This window comes from Notamacropus eugenii, chromosome 1 (genome assembly GCF_028372415.1).
Source record: "Notamacropus eugenii isolate mMacEug1 chromosome 1, mMacEug1.pri_v2, whole genome shotgun sequence".
NCBI lineage: Eukaryota > Metazoa > Chordata > Mammalia > Diprotodontia > Macropodidae > Notamacropus > Notamacropus eugenii.
Genome location: NC_092872.1, coordinates 515,319,212 through 515,341,442, shown reverse-complemented (window position 1 = coordinate 515,341,442; position 22,231 = coordinate 515,319,212). Strand labels below are relative to the sequence as shown.

Genomic DNA, 22,231 nt, shown 5'->3' with positions numbered 1-22,231 from the left:
GTGAGTTCCTGTCACTTCTAGAAATATTCATTCAAGTAGGGGCTAAAAGACTACCTGTATAGGATTCATGTTTTGTACAGGGGTCAGACTAGATGCCTTCTTTAAAATTCTGTTTTAGACTGAAGTCACTCAGTTTCACCGTGACGTTCTGGAGAGGCAGCAGGCAATGTTAACCTAGAGCAGTACAGAAACTCGCAAGAGTTCAATAAAGTTACCCCAAAGATTGAAAAATGTAAACTAAGTCTAGCTTGAGCTAGAATTTGTTCTAACTCTTTACAATAAGACTGCCAAATTTTAGGATAGGGGTAAACATATGAAAACATCATTGGCCACTTCTTTGCCAGTACCAGCCTGATATCAACTCAGAGGTCAATGTCCCCTTCTGAGTCAGGCTGTAGGAGAAAAAGAGAGCAAGAAAAATGCACGGACAACTCACAATTGCAGTTATCTTTTGTTTTATTGCCAAACTATCACAATACAAGCTATATAAAAATATTTTACAGATAGCAAAAATAAACTACATTATATTGGAGGTTTAAAAATGTTTTGCATAGGAATGTGGCAGATTGGAACCCCTTTGAAAAGTTAGCATTTTCCAAACCTTAGCCTTTCTTTGGTACTCCAAAAAGGCACTGCTTTAGAGAACTACTAGAAGATCACTGCTAAATGAATCCACAGAGGCTGTTACTTGGCAGGTCCAAAATGGGAATGTTTTACCCATGAGTAAAGTTGTGGTAGAAGAAGGCTGCTATGTAGACCACAGAGTGAGAACCCCCCCGGACAACAGCTCTGATATTAAAATTCAGATCGGTAGCTTGTGAACGCAGACATATCACTATACCATCCATGGTGGCCAGCCCTGCTATGCAAATAGGATCATTCTGGTTGAGCCCAAACCACTTAAATAGCTGGGTTGGATTTTCCCAGTTGTTGCTGTGTCTGGCCAAGAAAGGAAAGGGGTGGTCAAGCCCTGGGGAAACCTCAGATGTCCTCAGGAGTATCTCAATAGCCTCTTGGACCTGCTTCCACAACCAGCCAGTAGCTTTGTTTTTTCATTTTCTGTAAGGTTGGTTAGGCACAACTGGCTTGGGGCGGGGTGGGGGGGGGAATGGGGAGAGTACACAAGCAAAGTTTATACTGCCACTTAAGTAAAGTCTGATGATTATAGCAAACTTAAGTCTCCCATGATATAGAAGAGAAAAACGGCTTTTGAGATTCACCATTAAAACTGGGGTCATAGAATATCAACAACTTAACTATGTTTTAGACCATTTGCATGTGATAATATTCTGTGAAGTTGACAAATTTGGGTCTGTGGCACATTGAAAGCCTGTAATGGAACCAGAAATGTATGAGTTTGAGTTTCTGTCTTTTTTACTAGCTAAAAATGGCCACAAACAAGAATCTTTTAGTATCAGGGAAGGTTTGTCAATTCAAGGAAGTTACAGGGTACCCCTTAAATTTGAATTGAATAAAGAAATTTTAATGATTCCCTTTCAAAGCACTTATAAAGTGCTTTTCAATTTGAAATAAAGATAAATTCAGCCTCACCCCAGTTCTACAAAGCAGATTAATTATTATTAATGCCAAAACTCAACAGTTCCTGAACTGCCCCATGCTTCAGCCTCGATAAATGCTTTGCAAAATGTAGGTCGCCAAGACCAATATAAATTATCCCGTCCCTTACAGGGGACTAACACAGTTAGTCCTTCTAAGTTACATCTACACCAGGAAGGCTTTGGACATCCCAGTGGTCTCTTTTAATTGTCTGCACCAGCAGCTCAAGTTTAGCCAATCCCTTGTCTCATTCCAGTTAAGTCATTTTTAACTCTTTCTGAAATCCATTACGAAAATGGAAGCATTAAGTCTACACCCTACCCCAGGTCATATTGTTTTGGAAGGGTGTTCCCCCCAAATGTAGACACTTTGTAAATACAGTTTTCTCTACCACCAGAGAAGAGTATAAAAATATTCAGCCTTCAGTTGTGACACAGTCTTCCTGAAACTGGAAGCCAAACTCTGAACAGCTGAGGTCATGATGACATCTTCATCCCAGGCTGAGTTTAGTATCACTTGTAAGAACAAAATAGCTGCTGTCCAATGTATTCTACTTTCTGTGAAAATGCTCTCTTCCAGAAGAGAGAGGGGTGGTGACTGAAAAATCAGGCTTTGAATATTTGGAATATTTATCCAATAATCAAAATTATTTCTCATAGGAAAAAATTCACCAACAACTATGTAGAAAAAATAAGACACTTGATAAATCTCCAACCATTTATAAATATTTCTAACCTAAAAGGGGTGTAATATTGGGGGAAAGGGGTGGATAAAGGCACAGGAACTTTAAAAAAAATACAGATAACAAAATAAAAATTTAATAACATGCTGGCTAATTTTGAGAATTTAGATATATTATCAAGCAGCAGCATTTTTATATAATACAGAATAATAGTGCTATCTTTAGAAATATCCCACATTCAGAAAAATGGTACATTTCTATCAGAAGAATGGAAGTCGTTACATATTTACAAAGTCTGATAAAGCGAGTGCAAACCCTGACTTGACTACATTCTTTCTATCCACATGCAATAGACACCTTCCATTCCTGTTCTTCAGCTCCTATAGTCCTGTCCATTCTGAGAAGTTAAACTGCTTCTTTCTGTACTGAAAATATTTCATAAACAATTATTCCCTTGGCAAACTTTCCTCCTCTCATTTGTATCTGACACAACTTTCCTGATAACTGTCAGCTCCTATTCCACTTTTTTTTCTGCCTGTTTATGTTTTAAGACCAATGGTTTTGTTTCCGGTAGCTAAGTATTTGGTACAATTGTTTATGGAAGCCCACCCTGCAATCTGTGGCTAAGTTTACGTTGGAGAAAAGAAAGAATAATTTTTAAAAAACAAAGAAAGAGAAAGAATGGCAAGAATCTTTGGTTACCCCAAAGCCCTACTTTGTAAGCATGGTACATGATTGATGGAAAATGCATTAGTCTTATTCACCCTGTGGACAATGAAGTTGAGAGATTCTGCTACAATGACAGGAAGGCACTTTGGTAAAACATTCAGATAACTGAGGAAAGAGAGAATTCCCTCCTGTGCAAATGTGGCTGTTGTCCAGATAAAGTGAGAAGAGATTACTCACCAAATGCTATTAACTCTTCCAGGGTGAGCCTCCTATTTCTACAGAGAGATTTCTTTGGGTATTAATGTTATCATGAGAAACACCGAGTGGCAAAAACATGAATCATTTAATCTAACTGGAAGCACTTTAGCATTGCTATATTTCTTAATGCTTTATTTGGTTTAAAAGAAAAAGGAAATTATGCATTCATCTTGGGATCCCCACTGTTGCTGGGGGGAAATATAAATATTGATTGTATGGTTATATATAAGCAAAGCTTTATATTAGGTAAGACTGACTCTAAAGGATTGTGTGAATTAACCCCTCTAGTAAGAGACCTGTATAGAGAAATTATTCATTTATAAAATATGGAAGGGAAATAAGTCCAATCAATGCCTGTTCTCAGAAACTCAGGAGATTAACTTTGGGTTTTACAAATGGAAATATCATGCTTGGAAAAGCAATGGTGAGATTGAGCCTCTGTGATTCTCTGTCATCACTGAGCTCTCCTCTGGGTCTCTGTCATGGCAAACTGGTCTAAGAAACCAGCTTCCAGACTATTTTTGAAGAGTACTGAAGAGTTCTCATACTCGATAATCTCCTTTGGAAGCCCCCTTAGAGGTCATATGGTCCAATCCTGTGCCTGAGGCTTTATTTCCCTCTGCTATTTGGTCTAACATCGGGGCAACGATGTCAATCTTACTTCTGAAAAGAACTGATTGGCTGTGGCAGCGTTACATGAACAATTTTTGCGTCCTTCTTAGAGGCAAGCAGTATTGATGAAAAACAGAGCCTTCCAAGCACTTATTATTGTGGGCTCTGATTCGTTCTTTACAAAAACTGCATGATCTAGGGATGCTATTTACATGGCACCATTGTTACTGCACATTCAGTTGCAATAAACAGTTCTTTTTTTAAAAAAATTGCTTTTCATTACAAAGAAAATTCAAGCCAAAGAATTTTAATTTGACTGAGTTTTCTCCCACAAGAAGACTTCCCAGTTAAGCAGTGAATGCAGCTATTTCTTTACAGCTGATGTTTCTAGCTCAAGAGTATCTTAAAATGAGTTCAGGTCCAAACACCACTAAACTTAATATGAACAGAATTTGGGGTTTTTCTTTAATTGCTCATATTGTTAGAATCATAACCTATTAGTGTGAGATCACTGACTCCAATCCCCTCATGGTACAGATAAGGAAACTGAGGTCCAGAAAGGGGGAGGGACAAAAATCACACAAGTTAGTGGGTAAGTGGGAGCTCAAGGTCAGGCCTCCACCCCCAGCCAGTCTCCCCACAACTGTTCGTGTTGCCTCCACTGACTGACGCTTCTCTGAACCAGGTATTGTCTAAAGTCATTTGTTTCAGGTTCACATGAAAGAATAGTCAGTTTATAGATTGCAAGCTCTCTGAAGCCGAGGCTCTGGCTTTTCCACAGAAGTATACCAGTTCATCTGTTTATTACTAAAGTATCATAATGGAGGGAGACAAACTAACTTGTAGAGTCTATACCATTTGGATTTCTTAGGACTATGAATACACTACCTAACTCCAAAGACCTAAAAGTAAGGGAAAACTGATGTGTGTGGGAAGTGTTTTGGTTTTCTCCTTGAGAACAGACAAGAGTCACCCCTCTCTGGCTCTGAATTTGGAGTCATGTGGCACTATCAGTTCTGCCTTGTAATTTAGAAAGCTTAGCTATTTCATACCTCACAGAAAAAGCTTTTAACCTCTGGACAAAACAAAACAACAAAAAACTAAACCTATAAAAGCACTTAAGAATATGGATTGTCTTATTTAATATCTTAATTAACAAAATACTTTTTTCTTTTCTTTGCCATTGACCCATGTTGTCTTGTCCCATCCACAGGACTCTATATTCATTGCACATGCTTGAGATTTTTACTACTTTGTGGAAAAGCAATCTCACTGATAAAATGAAGAGCAAGCACTTGAAAGTCAATAAGGTGTAAAACTGCAGGTGAGAGAGAAATATTATGCGTAGCCTACTTATTTCAGTTAACATTCTCCTGTATATTAAAACTATATGTTAGCACCAGACTTCATGCATGGGTTACTGATCAGGCAGCCAAGGAAATTCAATCTCTAATTTCTTGTTGGCTTGAGAAGCATAGGAAAAAAAAGTAATGAACATTTACAAACGGCACACCTTGAAACCAAGAATGTCCAATGGAGGCCTTCATGTGGGCCAGCCGGTTTCACTCCAGAATGAGAAAATGAAAAATAAACTTTGGACAGGCCCCAATGACAGCAGGAAATAGAGCAACCCTACAAAAGAAGAGTCAAATTCCGTCTTCTCCATTTTCCCCCAGTGCACTTTGGGTTCTTCAGGCTGTGGTGCTGGAAACTTTAACCATTTTCCTTTGGGTTGGGTGTTCTCAGCACTCCTTTCCTTCAAAAGGCACAGGAGCTCTGTCCTAGAAAAATGAATGGAAGTGCTGAGGTTTAATTTTGCATCAAAGTGCATGCTGTCTCCATTTTCCCTTCTCCTCCTCCCTCCCGCTCTCTGTCCCGGCTAATGTCGCTTGCTTCATTGGAGACTTCCAGTAAGGTGTTTTCAATATTCTTTTCATTCCTTTTTTTTTCAGCAGGCAACACAGTATGTGGTGGATACATGATTAAGGTCAAACAAAATGATCTTTGGGGGTTGGGGGGGAAAGGAAGACTGTCCCTTCTGATGTTTACAGAGAAAGGTGGCGAGCTCCTTAATCAAGAAAGTCAGCTTTATGCCAATACATTGTTCGTCATGTTGAATCCAGGCCTTGAGATGAATAGTAAAGGAAACAGAAGGTGGTAGGTAGGGGCAGTAGAAGGGTCCAAGAGGCCAGTTACGGAAGCATTCAATAAATGTTGTCTTGCTAATCACTTCTTCTACGTCTGATTTTTGGCAGGAAATCCAGAAAATTCCTTCCTGATAATTTCATTAACTACAAAATAAGAGAGAGAGAAAGAGAGAGTAGGGGGGAATGAGAGGATACAGATACAATGGATCAGGTTACTTTCTATAATTTAAAACAGTACTTTGAAGTTTCTGCATTTTTTTAAAAATGTTTTTCCCCATTAAAGTTACACATTTGACATCGTTTCAACATAGAACATCCTCCTGGTACAGTGGCACTTCTTGTCTGATAATGTTAATAAGTGCCTTGATTATGTCATTAGTGCGCTAATGTAAATACTAACAATGATGCCAAATGTTCTTTGCAGAACTTAAGTCACTCTGACCACATGGCATCCTTTAAATAAGCTACAGTTTCCTCTGGTTATATCTCTCCCTCTATCTTTCTCTGAACACATATTTTTACTTTCTCTACAAGACACCAAATTGCCATTCCCACATAAAAATACTAAATAAGGTAGGCAGTCAACGTTTTGTTGTTAAGTCATTTTTACTCATGTCTGACTATTCATAACTCCATTTGGGGTTTTCTTGGCAAAGATACTGGAGTGGTTTGCCATTTCCTTCTTCAGTTCATTTTACAGATGAGTAACCAAGGCAAACAGGGTTAAGTGACTTGCCCAGGGTCACACAGCTATTAAGTATCTGAAGTCAGATCTGAACTCTGGAAGAGGAGTCTTACCAGCTCCAAGCCCAGTGCCCACTTCACCACCTAGCTTCTCCAGTCAACATTTGTTAAGTGCTGTGTTGAGCACAGGGGATATTAAAAAAAGAAAGGCAAAAGACAATCTCTGCCCTCAAGGAGCTCACAATCTAATGGGTAGCCAATTCCAAGATGATTATGGCAGATAATGATAGGACAATTTAGTGAGTTAAAGTAAGTTTTGATTCTATTTTAAAGGGAGGTATTTAAACAGCTCAATGACCCAGGACAGTTCCAAAGGACTCATGATGAAAAATTCTATCCACTCTAGAGAAAGAACAGATGGAGTCTGAATGCAGATTGAAGCATGCTATTTTTCATTTGTGCGTGTGTGCGCGCGCGCGCGTGTTTGTGCTTGGTCTGTGTCTTCTTTTACAACATGACTAATATGGAAATATGTGCTGCATGATTGCACAGGTATAACTTATATCAAATTGTTTTCCATCTGTAGGAGGAAGGTGGGATGGAGAGAATTTGGAAAGCAGTGTAAAAAACAAACATTAAAAATTGTTTTTACATGTAATTGGGAAAAAATAAAATATTACTTAAGAAAACAAATTGTTTGCCATCTCAGGGAGGGGGAAGAGGAGAGAGGGAGAGAATTTGGAACTCAAAATTTTAAAAAACAAATGTTAAAAATTGTTTTTACATGCAATTTGAAAAAAATAAAAGGGAGGTATTTAAACAGCTGGGACAAAATAGAACTCTCACACAGACTGAGACTAAAAGAAAGATCCTTTACAATAAAGATACCATGGCATTCATAACTCAGGCACTCAATATATCTCTTAATGAAGAAGATGAGTGATTTTCTCTGGACAGGATGATATCACAAGCCAAGGTGAGGTGATGCTTTTGAGAGTTAAAAGTTCCCTGAAAGTTTGCCAGGTCCCTGCAGAGGTGAGTACTGTGATTTTAGGATTTCATTTACACCAGATAAGCTACTGATGGATGTCAGGAGCCCTCTATAGAATAACTGTAGCATCCAAGGGTGTAGAAACCAAAGAGACCTCAAGGATCATCAAGCACAATCCCATCTTGTTGAGGAACCTGCTTATCATCACACAGGTAGTAAGTGATCCAGGTAGAACGTGAGGTCAGGTCTTCTGACTTCAAATCAAAATCACTACTACTAGTGATTTTCTACTACTACTTTCTACTATTACTCCACGAAGAATGGGGGCATGGACTAGAAGACAGTCAGACCACTTAGAAAATTCAGCATATAGAAACTCAATGGGAAAGTTTCTTTCAAGCACTACAATATATTTCATTACAAGAGCTGAATGATGTAATGGAAAAACCAGTGGCTTAGGAGTCAGACACCTGCATTCCAGTACCAGCTCCTACCACTTACCAGCTTTAAGATCTCTCTGTGTCTCAACTTCTTCATCTGTAAAATGTGGGTGATAATCCTCAAAGCACCTATGTCATAGACTTCTCAAGAGGGCAATATCTCCATAAGTACAGCACTCCATATAAGTTAGCTATCATGATTATGTTTGCTAGAAGGTGAATCGGACCATATTGGACCATGATATTTTTGTTTAGCCTTTGGTCCATCACAAATTTCCTTGAAATGGATTTTATTATCCCTATACACATATAAATATACTTTAGAATTGATATGTGTGTGTACATATTGGTATGGAAGATACATTCCAAATCAACAGACTAACTCAACGTAGACCCCAAAACAAGAAAATATCCACTTGAGAGAAGAGCATCTTCAATTTGCATAGGGTCATAGATCTAAAGCTGCAAGTGACCTCAGAGGCAATCTACTCTAGCTCTGTCATTTTACAGATGAAGAAACTGAGTTTTGTGGCAATAGTTTTCCTCTAGGACTCGGATCTGAGTATAAAAGTGGAATATGAAGCTGCTGCAATTATTAAATTGGATTGTAAGCTTCTTGAAGGCAGAGACAACACTTTGGTTATCTGTGTATCTCCCCTCAACCTTAGCTGAGGACCCTGCACATCAAATAATCCCTCTAAGAGTTGAAGAGAAGAAACATATTGTTGTTCGGTTGTGTCTGACTCTTTGTGACCCCACTTTGGGGTTTTCTTGGCAGAGATACTGGAGTGGTTTGCCATTTCTTTCCCTAGCTCATTTTACAGATAAGGAACTGAGATAAACAGGGTTAAGTGACTTGCTCAGAGTCACACAGCTAACAAGTATCTGAGTCCAGATTTGAACTCAGGAAGATAAGTCTTCCTGCTTCTAAACTCAGTGCTCTATCTACTGAGCCAGAGCTAACTGACCCTTAGGGAGAAACAAGAGGCAAAATTTTGGAGTTTTGTTTTATGTTGACCCCAGAAGATATTTTTACATTGGTCTGGCACATAAAAAAAATTCCTAGTGTTTTCACACCTATAATTTTAAATTTTCTTAGTGTTTTCACATCTATAATCTCATCTGAGTCTCAGAACAACCTATAGGATAGGTAGTACAAGTGCCTTTGTCCCCATCTAACAGAAGAAGACAGTAAGGCTGAGATTAAGATTTCAAAACTAGTGTGACTTATATAAAGACTTCTCCCTGGAGTGCAGAGATAGGGATGGAACAGTTCTTCATTAAGTGTTTTACAGAAGTGCCTGTCAGGTATGTGATCAAAGACAAAGTCTCCCCTTTGCTACACTTGGCCTCAGCTAGGACAGTAGAGGATGTCTGGTTAGGGCCCTGAAGTCACCATCTAAAGTAGATAAAGGCCAAAGAAGGAAGCATCAGCCCACAGTTCCTTCTTTGTGTGTCTTGCCATCTACTGACAAGCTGGCTAAAATCATTCCAGATCAGAAGGCTGAGGATTTATTATTTTTATTGTTTCTTAAAGGGAGATATAGTGAAAGCAAACTGCCAGGAGTAGGTGAGATTTATCCTGTTCCATGTGAAGTCCTTTTAAGCCAGGATTGTGAAGGGCTTCCTGTTTTCTCAACCCAGGAAATGAGCAGAGTAGATCATTAATGGAAACTTTTCACAGCCTTAAATTTCTAAAAATAGCAGAGGTAAAAAAAAAAGAAGTGGGCATTAATAATGTAGAAAAGGGTCACTTCCATCTGAAAAACAAATGGGCAGTAGCTGTGACAGACAAGATGAGGTGAGGAGTTTAAGTCTTTGGAAAATCTTGCAAAAACACAGTGCCTTCTCCTTTATTTAAGCCCACCTACCTCAAATGAGATGAAAACTGGCCTGCTGTTTGAAAGATATATATTGTATATACACTGGCTCCCGTTAACAAAACTTTTCAAGACCAGAGAGACAGTGCAGTGGAATGAAAAGAACACAGGTTTTGGAATCAGAAGATATAGGCTCAAATGTCAGTTATGCTTCCTAATAAGAGGAAGGGGCAGCTAAGTGGCACAGTGGATAGAGCACTGGGTCTGGAGTCAGGAAAATCTGAGTTCAAATCCGGCCTCAGACACTTACTAGCTATGTGACTCTGGGCAAGTCACTTAACCCTGTTTGCCCAAGTTTCCTCATCTGTAAAATAACAACTGGAGAAGGAAATGGCAAACCACTTCTGTATCTTTTCCAAGAAAACCCCCAGACGGGTCAGGAAGAGTCAGACATGACTGAATAACAACAAAAGCCATTATGTTCTTGGATTATGATCTCTTTCTCTTCTGAGTCTCAGTTTCCTACTTAGAAAAATAATGAAGTTGCAGTAGATAATTTCTAAGGCCCCTTCTCAATCCAGATTCTATGATCACAAGGAGAAACATTTGATTAAAATGTTAAGTTTCTTCAAGTCAGGGGTTGTTTTACTTTTTTTCTATATATCCTCAGTACCTAGAACTGTGTCTGACAGCTAGTAGACATGTAATAAATGCTTACTGATTGAAGGCAGTTTGAGTTCTTTTGGATTTTCTTACTGTTTTCGTTGGTTGGTTGGTTGGCTGGTTCAGGGAAGAGTATGGGAAGCAACCTCTTAATTAATTTTGATATGCCACCCTGAATTCAAATATTTCCAACAACTCTGAGCTGCAATGCAGATGTTTAATATAAATCCAATGGCAAATTCTAATCCATGTGACTTTATTCTGGGAGATTTAGTTTTCGTCAACCCTTGGTCTTTAGTCCCAACCCCTCTTGTTGCCAAGGATGAAGAAAAAATGTTTCTTGAATCATTAGGAGTGAATAAAACTAATTAATCAGGAAATTCATAAAATTTATCATTATAAACAAGTTTATAACTTAGAAAGCATTCACTATCTGCCAGGCTCTAGGCTAGATATAAGGAATGTAAAAAATATTTGTAGTATTTGTAAGTACCAAACTATCAAGCAGACCCAAGGACCCAAATCACTCATTGCTGTCTGAGCAATAAATGACATTTGCGGCAAGGTGCCTATCGACTCCTGCCATGCTGTAGACTGTACGAGGCCAGCTCTGACAAGGTGGCTGCAAGTACAGCCTCTCAGTTGAAGATTGAAGCCCAGAGTATCATAACTTAAGAGGAGACGTTGCCTGCCAGCCCAGATGCTTTACATCAGCAGAGAATTCTATGACTCATGCTCCTGCAGTACTCCATCTGTACAACTACAAGCACTTAGGGCCTAATTTACATTTGGGGTGATGTGTGTCAGTCCCATGTCCTGTACTTAGCTGGGAGTTCCTTGAGGACAGGAACCCTGGCTTAATTATCTTTGTTTTTTCCCCTCAGCCTCTAGCACAGAATTTTATACCTAGAGCTTGCTCCACAACTATTTGTTGAATGAATGGGAGAGATGTGAACTTTTGGAACCCTCTGCTTGGGTCCCTTTCACAAGGGAAATGCTTCAGAATTTAGAGTTGAATGGAACCTCAGAAGTCATCTGATACAATCCCCTCATTTAATAAATGAGGAAATAGACAGAGACCCAGAGAAGAAAAAAGCAACACATTTTGGAAACAACAGATTTAAACCCAGATCCTCTGACCTCACACGTAATGCTCTTGGCTTCTTCATTTTTCCTTTGGCTCCTCTGGATCCTCTCAGCTAAGGATCAATATTTCTACAATAGGTTAGAATTTGTTTTGTTTTGATTATACCAGCTTGTAAGAGGGGGTTTGGTTTTCTTTTTTTCTCAATGGGGCAAGGACAGGAAAAAATGGATTTTCATTTACTAAAAAAAAAATTAATTTGGAAAAGCAAAATATTTTTGCAAAAAAGATTGGGGGCTTCTTGGAGCATTAACAGAGCACTGTATCCATCATTCCCTATGGCCCAAGAAAAGTATCAGCAAATATCTATAACATTTAATATTGCAGCATCCAATTTCTGAAGATCCTCCACAAAGAGGTGAAAAGAATCCCCAAAACCACCTATTCTAATTCCTACCAGAGGAAGAACCCTCTGTTCAGTATTCCTGACACATGGTCATCTAGCCTTTGCTTGTAGTAACAGGGCTGAGGTTTGATACTTTGATTTGAAATGCAAGGCTTTTTGTCATACTTAGCTGTATTGAATTAACATCTATTTTGTGAGTGCCCACTAGGGGCAAAGCTTTCCAAGGTTTGGAAAACTTATGACCTCTGAAGATAGTCTATTCTACTTTGGGTCAGCTCTAATCTAAAAGATTTTATCTAATTTCATATCTATTCCCACCTACAATACACAAAGCAGGCAAAATTCAAGGATTACTAATGCCATATTAGGACATAAGACCTGAAAGTAGAAACTAGTGATTACCAAACTAGTGTTCTTGTTCCTAGGCATCTTGGTCCTTTTCTACAGCACTACTGTGGAGTGCTTGGGGCTCTAGGGTTCATGTAAAAGGTGGAGTTTCAGTAAGGTGACCTTTTGAATACAGTAGCTTTGGGGCTTTAGAAAGAAGACTGGACCCAAGAATCCGAAAAACTGATGTGGCTGTGATATTCCCAAGCTGTGTTACTGTAGACAAGTCACTTAGCCTCTCTCAACTTCCATTTCCTCAGCTGGAAAATAATAATAGCAACTGGCATTTTAAGGTTTGCAAAGCACTTTACATATGTTATCTCATTTGAAACAGAATTAGGGTTCTTATTATAATGGTGATGCTTTCTATGAGGGTTTTGGGGGTTTGCGTTTTATGGGAGTGATTTTGCTGGGAGTCAGAAAGACAAAGAAAAGTGTACATAGCTCTGGATGAGAACCAGGCTTTATTCCTCTAATTTGTGCATGCTGTTTTAAAAAAACTTTTTCTCTCCCAGTTTGAATATAGGTGTATGACCATAATATAAGAAGGTTCATCACAATAATAAATATAGCGAAACTGCTTAAAGTTGTTTTAAAAACTCTTTATGCTATAATTCTAATAACTCCCATTTCTATGTGCTTTAAGGGTTTTAATGCACTTTCCTCACAACTATTTCTCAGTATTATTAGCTCGACTCTATAGATGAAGAAACTGAAATGACTTTACCAGAATTAATAAGTGTCAGAGCCAGGATTTGAACTTAGGTTGGTCTGAGTCTGTCTCTGCTTCTTTCTGCTAAACTGAACTGGCTCCTCTTTAGAGCTTATATTCCCCACTGTGTGCAAAGAAGGATATATGTTTTGTGACAGCCTAGGAAGAATACACATTTTTTTGCTGCAGCAATTTCCTATCTAGCCTCAGTGTAATGGAAGTCTGGAGGTGAATCGATGAAGCCAGGAGGGTTTGCTCAAAGTAGGCACTGAAAATATAAGCGCTTGTTCAGAACCAGGACAATGCTGAACACAGTAACAGCAATGCTGTGAGGATGATCAACTGTGAAAGACCGCACTATTCTGATCAAGACAATGATTCAAGACAATGAAAGATGCTATCCACCTCCAGAGAGAGAACTGATAAACTCTGAGTAACGATTGAATTATACTTTTTTACTTTATTTTTCTTGTCTTTCTTTCATAACATAGCTAACATAGAAATATGTTTTGCATGACTTCACCTATATAATTAATATATTGCTCAACTTCTCAATGACTGGGGAGGGGGAGAGAATTTGGAAGTTAAAACTTTTAAAAATTAATACCATAAGTAGATACATCAATCAATCAATCAAATACTTTTTAAAACAAATAATTGCTCATTGAACTGAGGCTAAGTGTGACTAAGACATTGGACTTAAGTCAAAGGACCCAAATTCAAATCTTGACTCTGTCACTAAGTACTTCTATAGCTTTAGACAAGTTATTTTCCCTCTCCGGGCCTCAGTTTTTTCCCTCTAAAAGGAAGGGTGGGACTAGATGGGGCTAAGTCCTAAATTCTATGATCTTATGATCAGTCTCTTTAAAGAAAAAAAAAGAGGAGGGAAATTTATGAGTTTTTTCTTGCTCATAGTAGATGCTTAATAAATGCTTGTTGCTGGATTGATAAATTTATTTCAAAAATGTCCTGATCCATAATGCTATGTTCTTACCAACTTATACATAACATTTCTCCTCATAAGTCCATAGCCAACCTGTATAAGGGATGAGCTGAAATTATCTCAACCTTGCTCAAGAGAGTCAATTTTTAATTTTCAGTATGAGCATTTACACTTTGAAAATTGGCAAATGCTACAAATCAGGGCTTAATTTATTGCTTTTCTGAGTATTTAGACTTAAGAAAGTGATGGCAAAAGTGTTAATAATGAAGATTACACTTTTAAAAATATATAATATATACATATTTTTTCCAGGGAGCCAATGTTATCCATTTACCAGCACATCCTTCCCAAAGGGCAGGAGAAGGGAAGTTGTGTTCCTCTTTGGAATTCACCCTCCTGGATATCTGCCTCTTACTTCATTTTATTACATTTTTAGTTCTGCTTTTTCAAATTAAGGGGCATGGGAACTTCAGATTTTCATGGCTGAGTCAGAAACTTGGACTTGCTCTGGAGAGCTGTCCATTCTGGGCCCAGCACATGGTATTATTTTCTCAAGCAAATTTTGCAAGCCCCTAAGGATAAACGAATTTTGGAGAGGGATCAAAGAAGATGGGAACCCTTAGTCACAAAGACCAAGGATAAGTACACCCAGTGAAAGGAATAGGTGTATACCCAGAGCTTCCTGGATGTGACACCCTAAGAACATGACCAAAGTTAAGCAGTTTTTCTAAGTTACTTATAAGACTTAATGGTGAAAGTCCTACTGCCTCATTTTACAGATGAAGTAATCAAGGCCTTTCAACTATAATTCTTCCTTGTTAAAGAGCTAATGAACCCACTGTGGAAAGAATGAAATTAGCCTAGTAAGGATAAGAAATTAGTTGACAATGAAGAATACAGAATTCACCCTGGAGTCTAGTTCAATAAATCTGAATTGCACAAACATTTGTTTAGTGCTTACAATGTAGAGAGCACTAGGTTAGATGCCAAAGCCAGTAAAGAGTTATAGAAAAACTAAATCCTGCCCTCATGAAGCTCCTTATCCAGTGGAAAGCTACAACATATACAAAAATAGCTATTACAAAATAATACAGAATAAGCATGCAGTGGTCTGTGTGATGTCTGAGGCAGGAGTAGGGCAGGAGAGGTGGAAAGTCATTATCAACTTGAGTGATCTGAGAAGGCTGCATGGAAGAAATGAATGGGCACTTAATTTGGCCTTTAAAGATTGGGTTCAACAAGTAGTAGTGAATGCGTGGGAAAGACTTTCTAGCAATAAGGAGATAGCGTGAGCAGAGGCCCAAAGATGGAAGATTCAGGGCATGTCAGAGAAGAAAGGAAGGTCCAGGTCTCCTGACTCGCTGGACTTCGACATTCCAGGAAGAGGCTTCCACTCTTACAAGTTCCTCCTCTAATCAGTGTGTCCCTTCTCAGAACCTCCATTTGAGGAATCGTTCAAACCAGTCTTGCCTGCTCCATTTTATGGATTGTCCTTCCCATTAAGATCAAGAAGTATCTTTATTTTTGCTTATATTTGTATTCAAAGTGCTTAGCACATAGTAAATGAGCATTTAAATGAATTTTTCATCTTTCTAAGGTACTAAAGTATAGAAAAAGTACTAGGCACCTCTCTGAAATGTTTGGAACAATAGGGCAATACTAAATTGTTGAGAGCCTTGAATGTCAGGCTAGAAACAACTTTATTTGTTAGACATTCAGGGAACAACCAAAGGGTTTTGGTCAAAGGAGATCTATAAGCAGATCTACACATAAGAAAGATTCTGCCAGTGATAAGAAGGATGCAAGGAAGGAGAGAGTGGCAAGACCTACCAGCACACTTTTAAAATAATCCAGCGAACAACAAATAAGGGCCTGGACTAGGGGAGCAGCCTGCAGAGTTTGGGCCACATTGGCTTTGAGCAGAGGAGATAAGTGAGGCAAAGTGAAAATTTCTCCAGTTAAATTTTGTTCCCTGACCAGGCCCCATTCTGTGACTCATCACTCTTTAAATGTCAGAGACAAGAGTACCACTGAGAGGCAGTAAAGTGGGAGGAGGGAACCTAGTTGAGAAGGGTTGAATAAAAATCTCAAAATAAAGAAATGGGGTTTTGGCTGAGAATGAAGGTATCTGGGGTATTTGTTCCTAGGAAAGCATTACCAAGCCTTTCGGTCACCAAAAGCTGTTCTTCCTGTCATTTTAATCTAGCTTAGATTGAGATCAACACTCTGTAGACAGAACCACCCTCAACCACAGTTAGGGGTACCAGAATCTCTCCTCTGCCCAGCCCCGAAGAATAAAGAAAAGGACAACTCAAGGATAATATGGATCACCTGAGAAGTAGATAACAACTTTAGAAGATTCTTTTATATTTCACATTAAAAAACACTTAAAAATAACAGTCCTAAACCATGATGACCATCTGAAACTGTACTGATCTGAAGAGATGACATTTTTCCCTTATGTCTTATGTAAAACCTAAATGTGGCTGCTAAACTCATGCTCTGAGAACAATTCCTGTAACATTTTCCTACCCAGATCATCCAATCATTCTCTACTCCCCTGACCCCAACATCCCTAACACTGGAGAGGACCCTTACAGAGGGAAAGATGGTGGGAGATTCCCAAGAGTCCCCATGTCCAGCATATGCCACTCCCATCTCAGCAGCGGCACCCAGGAGCTCAGTGAAACTCAATAAAGAAGTGGGAAGGGGAGGGAAACTGATCTAGGTGAAGCCCAGAGAGTTTGTAAGCCTAGCATTTGAGTAAAAGTCTGACTTAGAAGCGGGGTAGAGAAAGGGGATCAGAGGACAAACAGAAGTGACTAGGTCTTATTTACCTCCTCCTCATTTTCCTAGGTATGTTTCCCTACCTTGGATGGTGTCTTACATTTGTTAAAAAAAAAAAAAAAAAAAAAAAAAAAAAAAAGCTTTTTTATTTTCTTTCAGGGGAAAAATATTTCTACCAGATATATCTGCTAAAAAAAATAAATAAATGTGACTATTGTGTGCATTGTTTTTCAGCATATACCATCCTTTTATTTTTCTTTCAAAAAGATTTTATTTCAGGGGTGGAGCCTTCATTCAGGGGTGATCTAGAATTAGATCAATAGTATATATGACAAAAATTTCCAATCAGATGAGATCAAGATACTTGGTAATCAAAAACCACCAGGAAACTTACCATCTACTTGGTAACACTGGTCTTGAGATAGGGGACTGCAGAACTGTTAGATGAAGAAAAACACTATGCCAATGCCACTACCTCTAAAAAACATTATTCAAGGATTATAGCATTAGGACAGGTGTGAGAAGTATTCATGGGGCTAGAGTCAAGCTTCCAGATTTCTGTATATCTACTTTCTCACACAGGGTGGGGAACCTCAGATCTGGAACGGCCTCATAGACTACCTAGTCTCATGAATAGGAAGACTTTTTCTAACATCCCTGACAAGTAGACATCTACCCTCTCTTTGAAGAGCTCTAGGGATGAGGAATTCACTAGCTGTCCCTCACCTCCAGCACCTCCCTGAGGTAAGACTTTCTATTTATCTGTAAGCATTTTCTAGCTCTTAGAAAAACAAAGTCCTGACTAGGCCATTCCCCTGTTTCCTAGGCCTACAGCCCCTTAAGTAAAACTACCTCTGCTTGGCACTGAAGCCCTCCACAATCAGCCTCCAAACTATCTCTCTAGACCAATTACACATGAGTCACCTTTACACACTATCTCCCAGTCAAAGTGGCCTATGTGAAGCTCCCCATGTACCTCATTCTCTCTTCCACCCCAGTCCCTTTGTAAGGGCTTTCTATCCGGTATGGGAATACCTTCCCCTCTTCACCTCTGCTTCTTAGAATCCCCAACTTCTTTCAAGGTTCAACTTAAAGGCAGGCTTCCTGATTCCCTCTGTAGTTACCGTGCATTAATTTTGTATTTAGTTATTTATGCACATGTTCCTTTCCCTCCTTGAGCTCCTTATGGAGAAGGACCATTTCTTTTGTCCAATCCAACTATGCTGGTCTATTTGCTATTTCTCCAACATGACATCTCCCATCTCTGTGCCTTTGCACTGGCTGTTGTTGATGCCTGGAATGCTGTCTTTTCTCTGCCTCTTAGTTTCCTTGATTTCCTTCAAGACTCAGTTCAAATCCCACAGAAGAACGTACCCAGTTCTTCCAGCTGTTATACATATGAAATCTCCATCACTGGATTGTAAACTCCCTAGAGTAAAAGGACTGTTTTTGCCTTTATCTGTATCCCCAATGCTCAGCATAGTGCCAGCACACAGTAAGTATTTAATAAATTCTTTTTTACTTTTTTCTTTAGGAGGCAATCAGAATTAAGTGACTTGCCCAGGGTCACACAGCTGGTAAGTGTCTGAGACTGGATTTGAACTCAGATCCTCCTGGCTGGAGGCCCAATGCTCTATCCACTGTGTCACCAATTCTCCTTATTGACCTGCTCTTTATCTCAGCTAGCACAGTGCCCAATATATAGTAAGGACTTAGTAAATACTGGCTGAATTTAATTGAATTAAATTGAATATGGCTTGCATATCAATTCAGGCCCCAAGGAAGGAAAGGTCAACTCTGAATCACTTTTATACAGGGGTTTCCATTCAACAGGAACTTTCATGTGCACACTGAGGAAAAGCTCTTGTGAAAAACATCCTGGGAAGTTCTGAATAAGAGATATCATCCGAGGATTATGAGATAGAGAGCTCTAAGAAACTTTAGAGATCAGTTGTCCCATTCCATCATTTTACAGATGAAAGAATTGAGGGCCCGAAATGGGAAAGGATTTGCCTCAAGTCACACAAGTAGTAAGAAGTGGAGTGAGATTTGGTACCCAAGTCTTCAGACATCCAATTCAGTTTTCTTTTCACTACAGAAAAGGTAGCTTGAAATATACAGCCAACTTTCAATTATTCATGTTTATGCAAGGCTAATCCTAAAGCCTTTCTTATTTGGCTTTGGGATGCATGATATGATTTTTCCCTGGCAGTCTGAGCCTTCTAATTGTACTTGGCTCAGAATAATACTGAAAGGAAGATGCATTTGCTCAGGGCATGGACCAAGGCTCACAGGAGCCCGGTATGTAGTTGAGATGGGGGAAGAATTGCAGCAAGCCATCCTAGAGTCAAAATTTAGCTCCAAGACAATGGACCAGGTGGAAAACACATAGGAGAAACCATGGATAATTAAGAGTAGCCTTTACATCAAAATAAATAGAAGACAATTTCATTTCAGGGTGAGATTTTACAACCTCCTAAAACTTAGGTTTCACAAGTATGTGTCCAAATAAGAGAGGTGGTATGCCAGCAAATACTATCCCCATCTGGCAAATTAAAAAAAACCACCAGAAACTCCTGAGTGAAGAGCTTTATAAAAGAATACCGTAGAGGAAGCCCTTTTACTGCAAGAAGGTTAGCATGGAGACACCAGTTTTCTGAGTTGAAGGGGGTACATATATGGAAATAAGGCTCTCAACAGATCCCCACAATGAATCATCTAAATAGAGCTATTAGCATCACCTGAACAGAAAAATGGCAAAGATTGTTTAGGGGCAGCCCTGGTTTCAGTGAAGCCCAGTTTCCTTTTCTTACCTGGCCAAGAGACCTACTCATCTGCAGGTTTTTCCCACAGGCAGAAATCCCACTGACAGCCTTGGCACTTCCTTGACTGAACACAGGGGACACTGGTAAAATGCATGCAAATAGAGGCAGGCCCTCAGCCACAAGCTTCCAATGACAAGAAAACGTTTATCTGCATTTGCAAAACAAACATGTGCTTGGGTTCTCTTGTTCCATGACAGTAAATCGGTCATGGTAAATGGCGAGGGGTGCCATTTAAAGAAGCATGCAATTCCAATATCAAATCCCGCCACAGTGTTTGTCTATAAATTATATCCCTGGAGATGAAAGGGAAATAGTAATAATACAATGTCTTTAATCCATGGGAACATATGGCATGAGGGCCTTTTGGAGAAAAAAAAAGGTTAAGAAAACACACAGCTGGAGAAAAAGGCAGAAAATGTTGGTTACCTTTAACTTTGAATTCTCGTATCAAAGATCACAGTCATTCTGTTTCATATTATGTTTTGTATCCAGCTAAGGTGTGTATCTATCAGCTCTGAAAAAGATTTGCAAAACCATTTTTGAGAAAAAAATCACCTTTGATCTCTGTTACTTTTGCAACTCATGCCACATTTTGTAAGTCTAATTGGCATCTCTTTATCCAAGCCATAAAGTTTTGCCCAGGCCTGGAATTTCACTGGCATAGTATCCCAGCACAGTGCCTGGAGTAAGTGCTGAATAACTATTTACAGACTGACTGATTGTAGGAGACTCCTTGGGTTAGAATTAGCCTCTCCTAATGCAGATCAGTGACCATTCTGCAACTTGAGTCTTCCAGAGTTGTACGGGACACTGATATTAAGTGACTAGTCCATACGTAGTATACGTCAGAGGTAGAACTTCAGCTCCACAGCAGCACTCTATCTACTAGGCCATGCTGTCTCTCAGGCTCTTACAGATCACAGACAAAACTGAACCACTGGTCATTTTGAAAGCCCAGACTCAGTACCATGTTTGCCCCCTTCCCCTTTTTTACTAGATACATAGAACATGAAAGCAACAAGTAAGATAAGAGAGTTGCTTTTGAAAACAATTCACAAAAGGTAGACATTTTGGAGTGTTGATATGATCAGGAATATGGCTTTATAGAATCTGGTCAAATAGGGCAGCACTGTCTTTGTAGAACTGTGATTTCATGCAATCCTAAACCTCTAAATATGCAAAGGACTTTTGGCCAAGTCCTCACTTGATAGACTGGGCTTATGGAGGCTCAGAGTAGCACTCAATTTATTCTGTCTCATTCTAAGCTTCCCAGCATCAGTACCTTAAAGATACATTATGATATTTGATTCACATCGATAGAAATATAACATGCATGTGGGGGCCCGCTTACATTTAATTATTCTTGAGAATTCTATGAAGATATTATACATATGGGCCCAGTTTCCTCCTTTATACTGATATAACCACTAAAGTCATGCAAATTCTTAAGACTCGGCATATTTCCTTCCTGTTTTTCACAGATAATATGAACAAGCTCAAAGTTAATATTTTTCAATATCATAGCAATATGAGAGTAAAGAGAAAATTTTTAAAAAGTAATAAAAGGAGTTTCCTGATTTAATATCTTTCAAATTTGTACCTCATTTTTTATTGTAATTTTAGTCATTACAACATATACACATCTTTTCAAAGTTTGGCTCAGAAAGGTGTATTTTAATCATATCTTTGAATATATGGTTTAGAGACACTGTCACAATTTGATTTCTTTGCATATGTGACCCAAATATTGTTTGTACTAATTACTGTTGGTGCAGTCATGTGAATCAGAAATTTATTTCAAGGACAGAAGGAGTACCTAATACACTGGTGCCTGAAACACTGGTACTTGCCTTTAAAAAAATCCTCAAGGGGCATGTTTTGTGTTATAGATGAGACCAACTTAAAATGAGATCTATCTTTCCAATTATTTCTGCAACTGCATCCTTTTGTATGGACTCTCCAATGTGTACTATTTCTTGTGCTAAGGCATGTGTATGGAAAAACTAGTGAGTGCTGCTTATTTATCTCAAAAAAGATGGGGTTGAAGTAGGTGACATCAAAGATCGGTGGTACAATGGAATGAATGCTAGTTTTGGAGTCGAAGGATCTGAGTTTGACTCTAGATGGGCCCATCAGTATAATCTTTGGTAAGTCACTTAATGCCTCCGAATCTCAGTTTTCTCACATGTGAAAAAGAGAAATTCATCTAGATGGCCACTAAGGTTCCTTCCAGTTCAAAGTCAATGATACTATGATGTCTGCCTGCTTTAAACAGAAAAATCAGAACGCAGGCTAAATGACCTCCATGATCCCTCCTAGCTCCATATCTACAACCCTATGATCTCAAAATGAGTAGTGGTACTCTGTCTCCTGTTCGTAGCATACATAAATGCAATACATCTGCAAGACAGTCTTCAGTGTCCTTGTAGCCCATGACCTAGTACAGAACCTTTCATATAATAGGTGTCCAATAAATATTTGTTGACTTGAAAGAATTCATTAAGCAAAAATCCCATTGAACATTTAAGGATGTGGCTTCATTTGATTTATCCCACATAACTATA

General features: G+C 38.8%; 1 protein-coding gene across 7 annotated transcripts in view; it reads right to left on the bottom strand.

The window, feature by feature from the left end:
• Positions 1-438: 438 nt before the first annotated feature.
• Positions 439-22,231, bottom strand: part of NFATC2 (nuclear factor of activated T cells 2) — a 190,241-nt gene continuing 168,448 nt past the window's right edge. For 4 of the 7 annotated variants that reach the window (XM_072633546.1, XM_072633547.1, XM_072633542.1 and 1 more), the window contains exon 10: positions 439-6,069. In XM_072633546.1, coding sequence (XP_072489647.1) covers positions 6,014-6,069 — 56 coding nt within the window. In that variant the 3' untranslated portion in view covers positions 439-6,013. Of the gene's footprint in view, positions 6,070-16,989; positions 20,182-22,231 lie in introns of those variants that run through there. The other 3 variants (XM_072633543.1, XM_072633545.1, XM_072633544.1) reach the window with 3 other exon arrangements.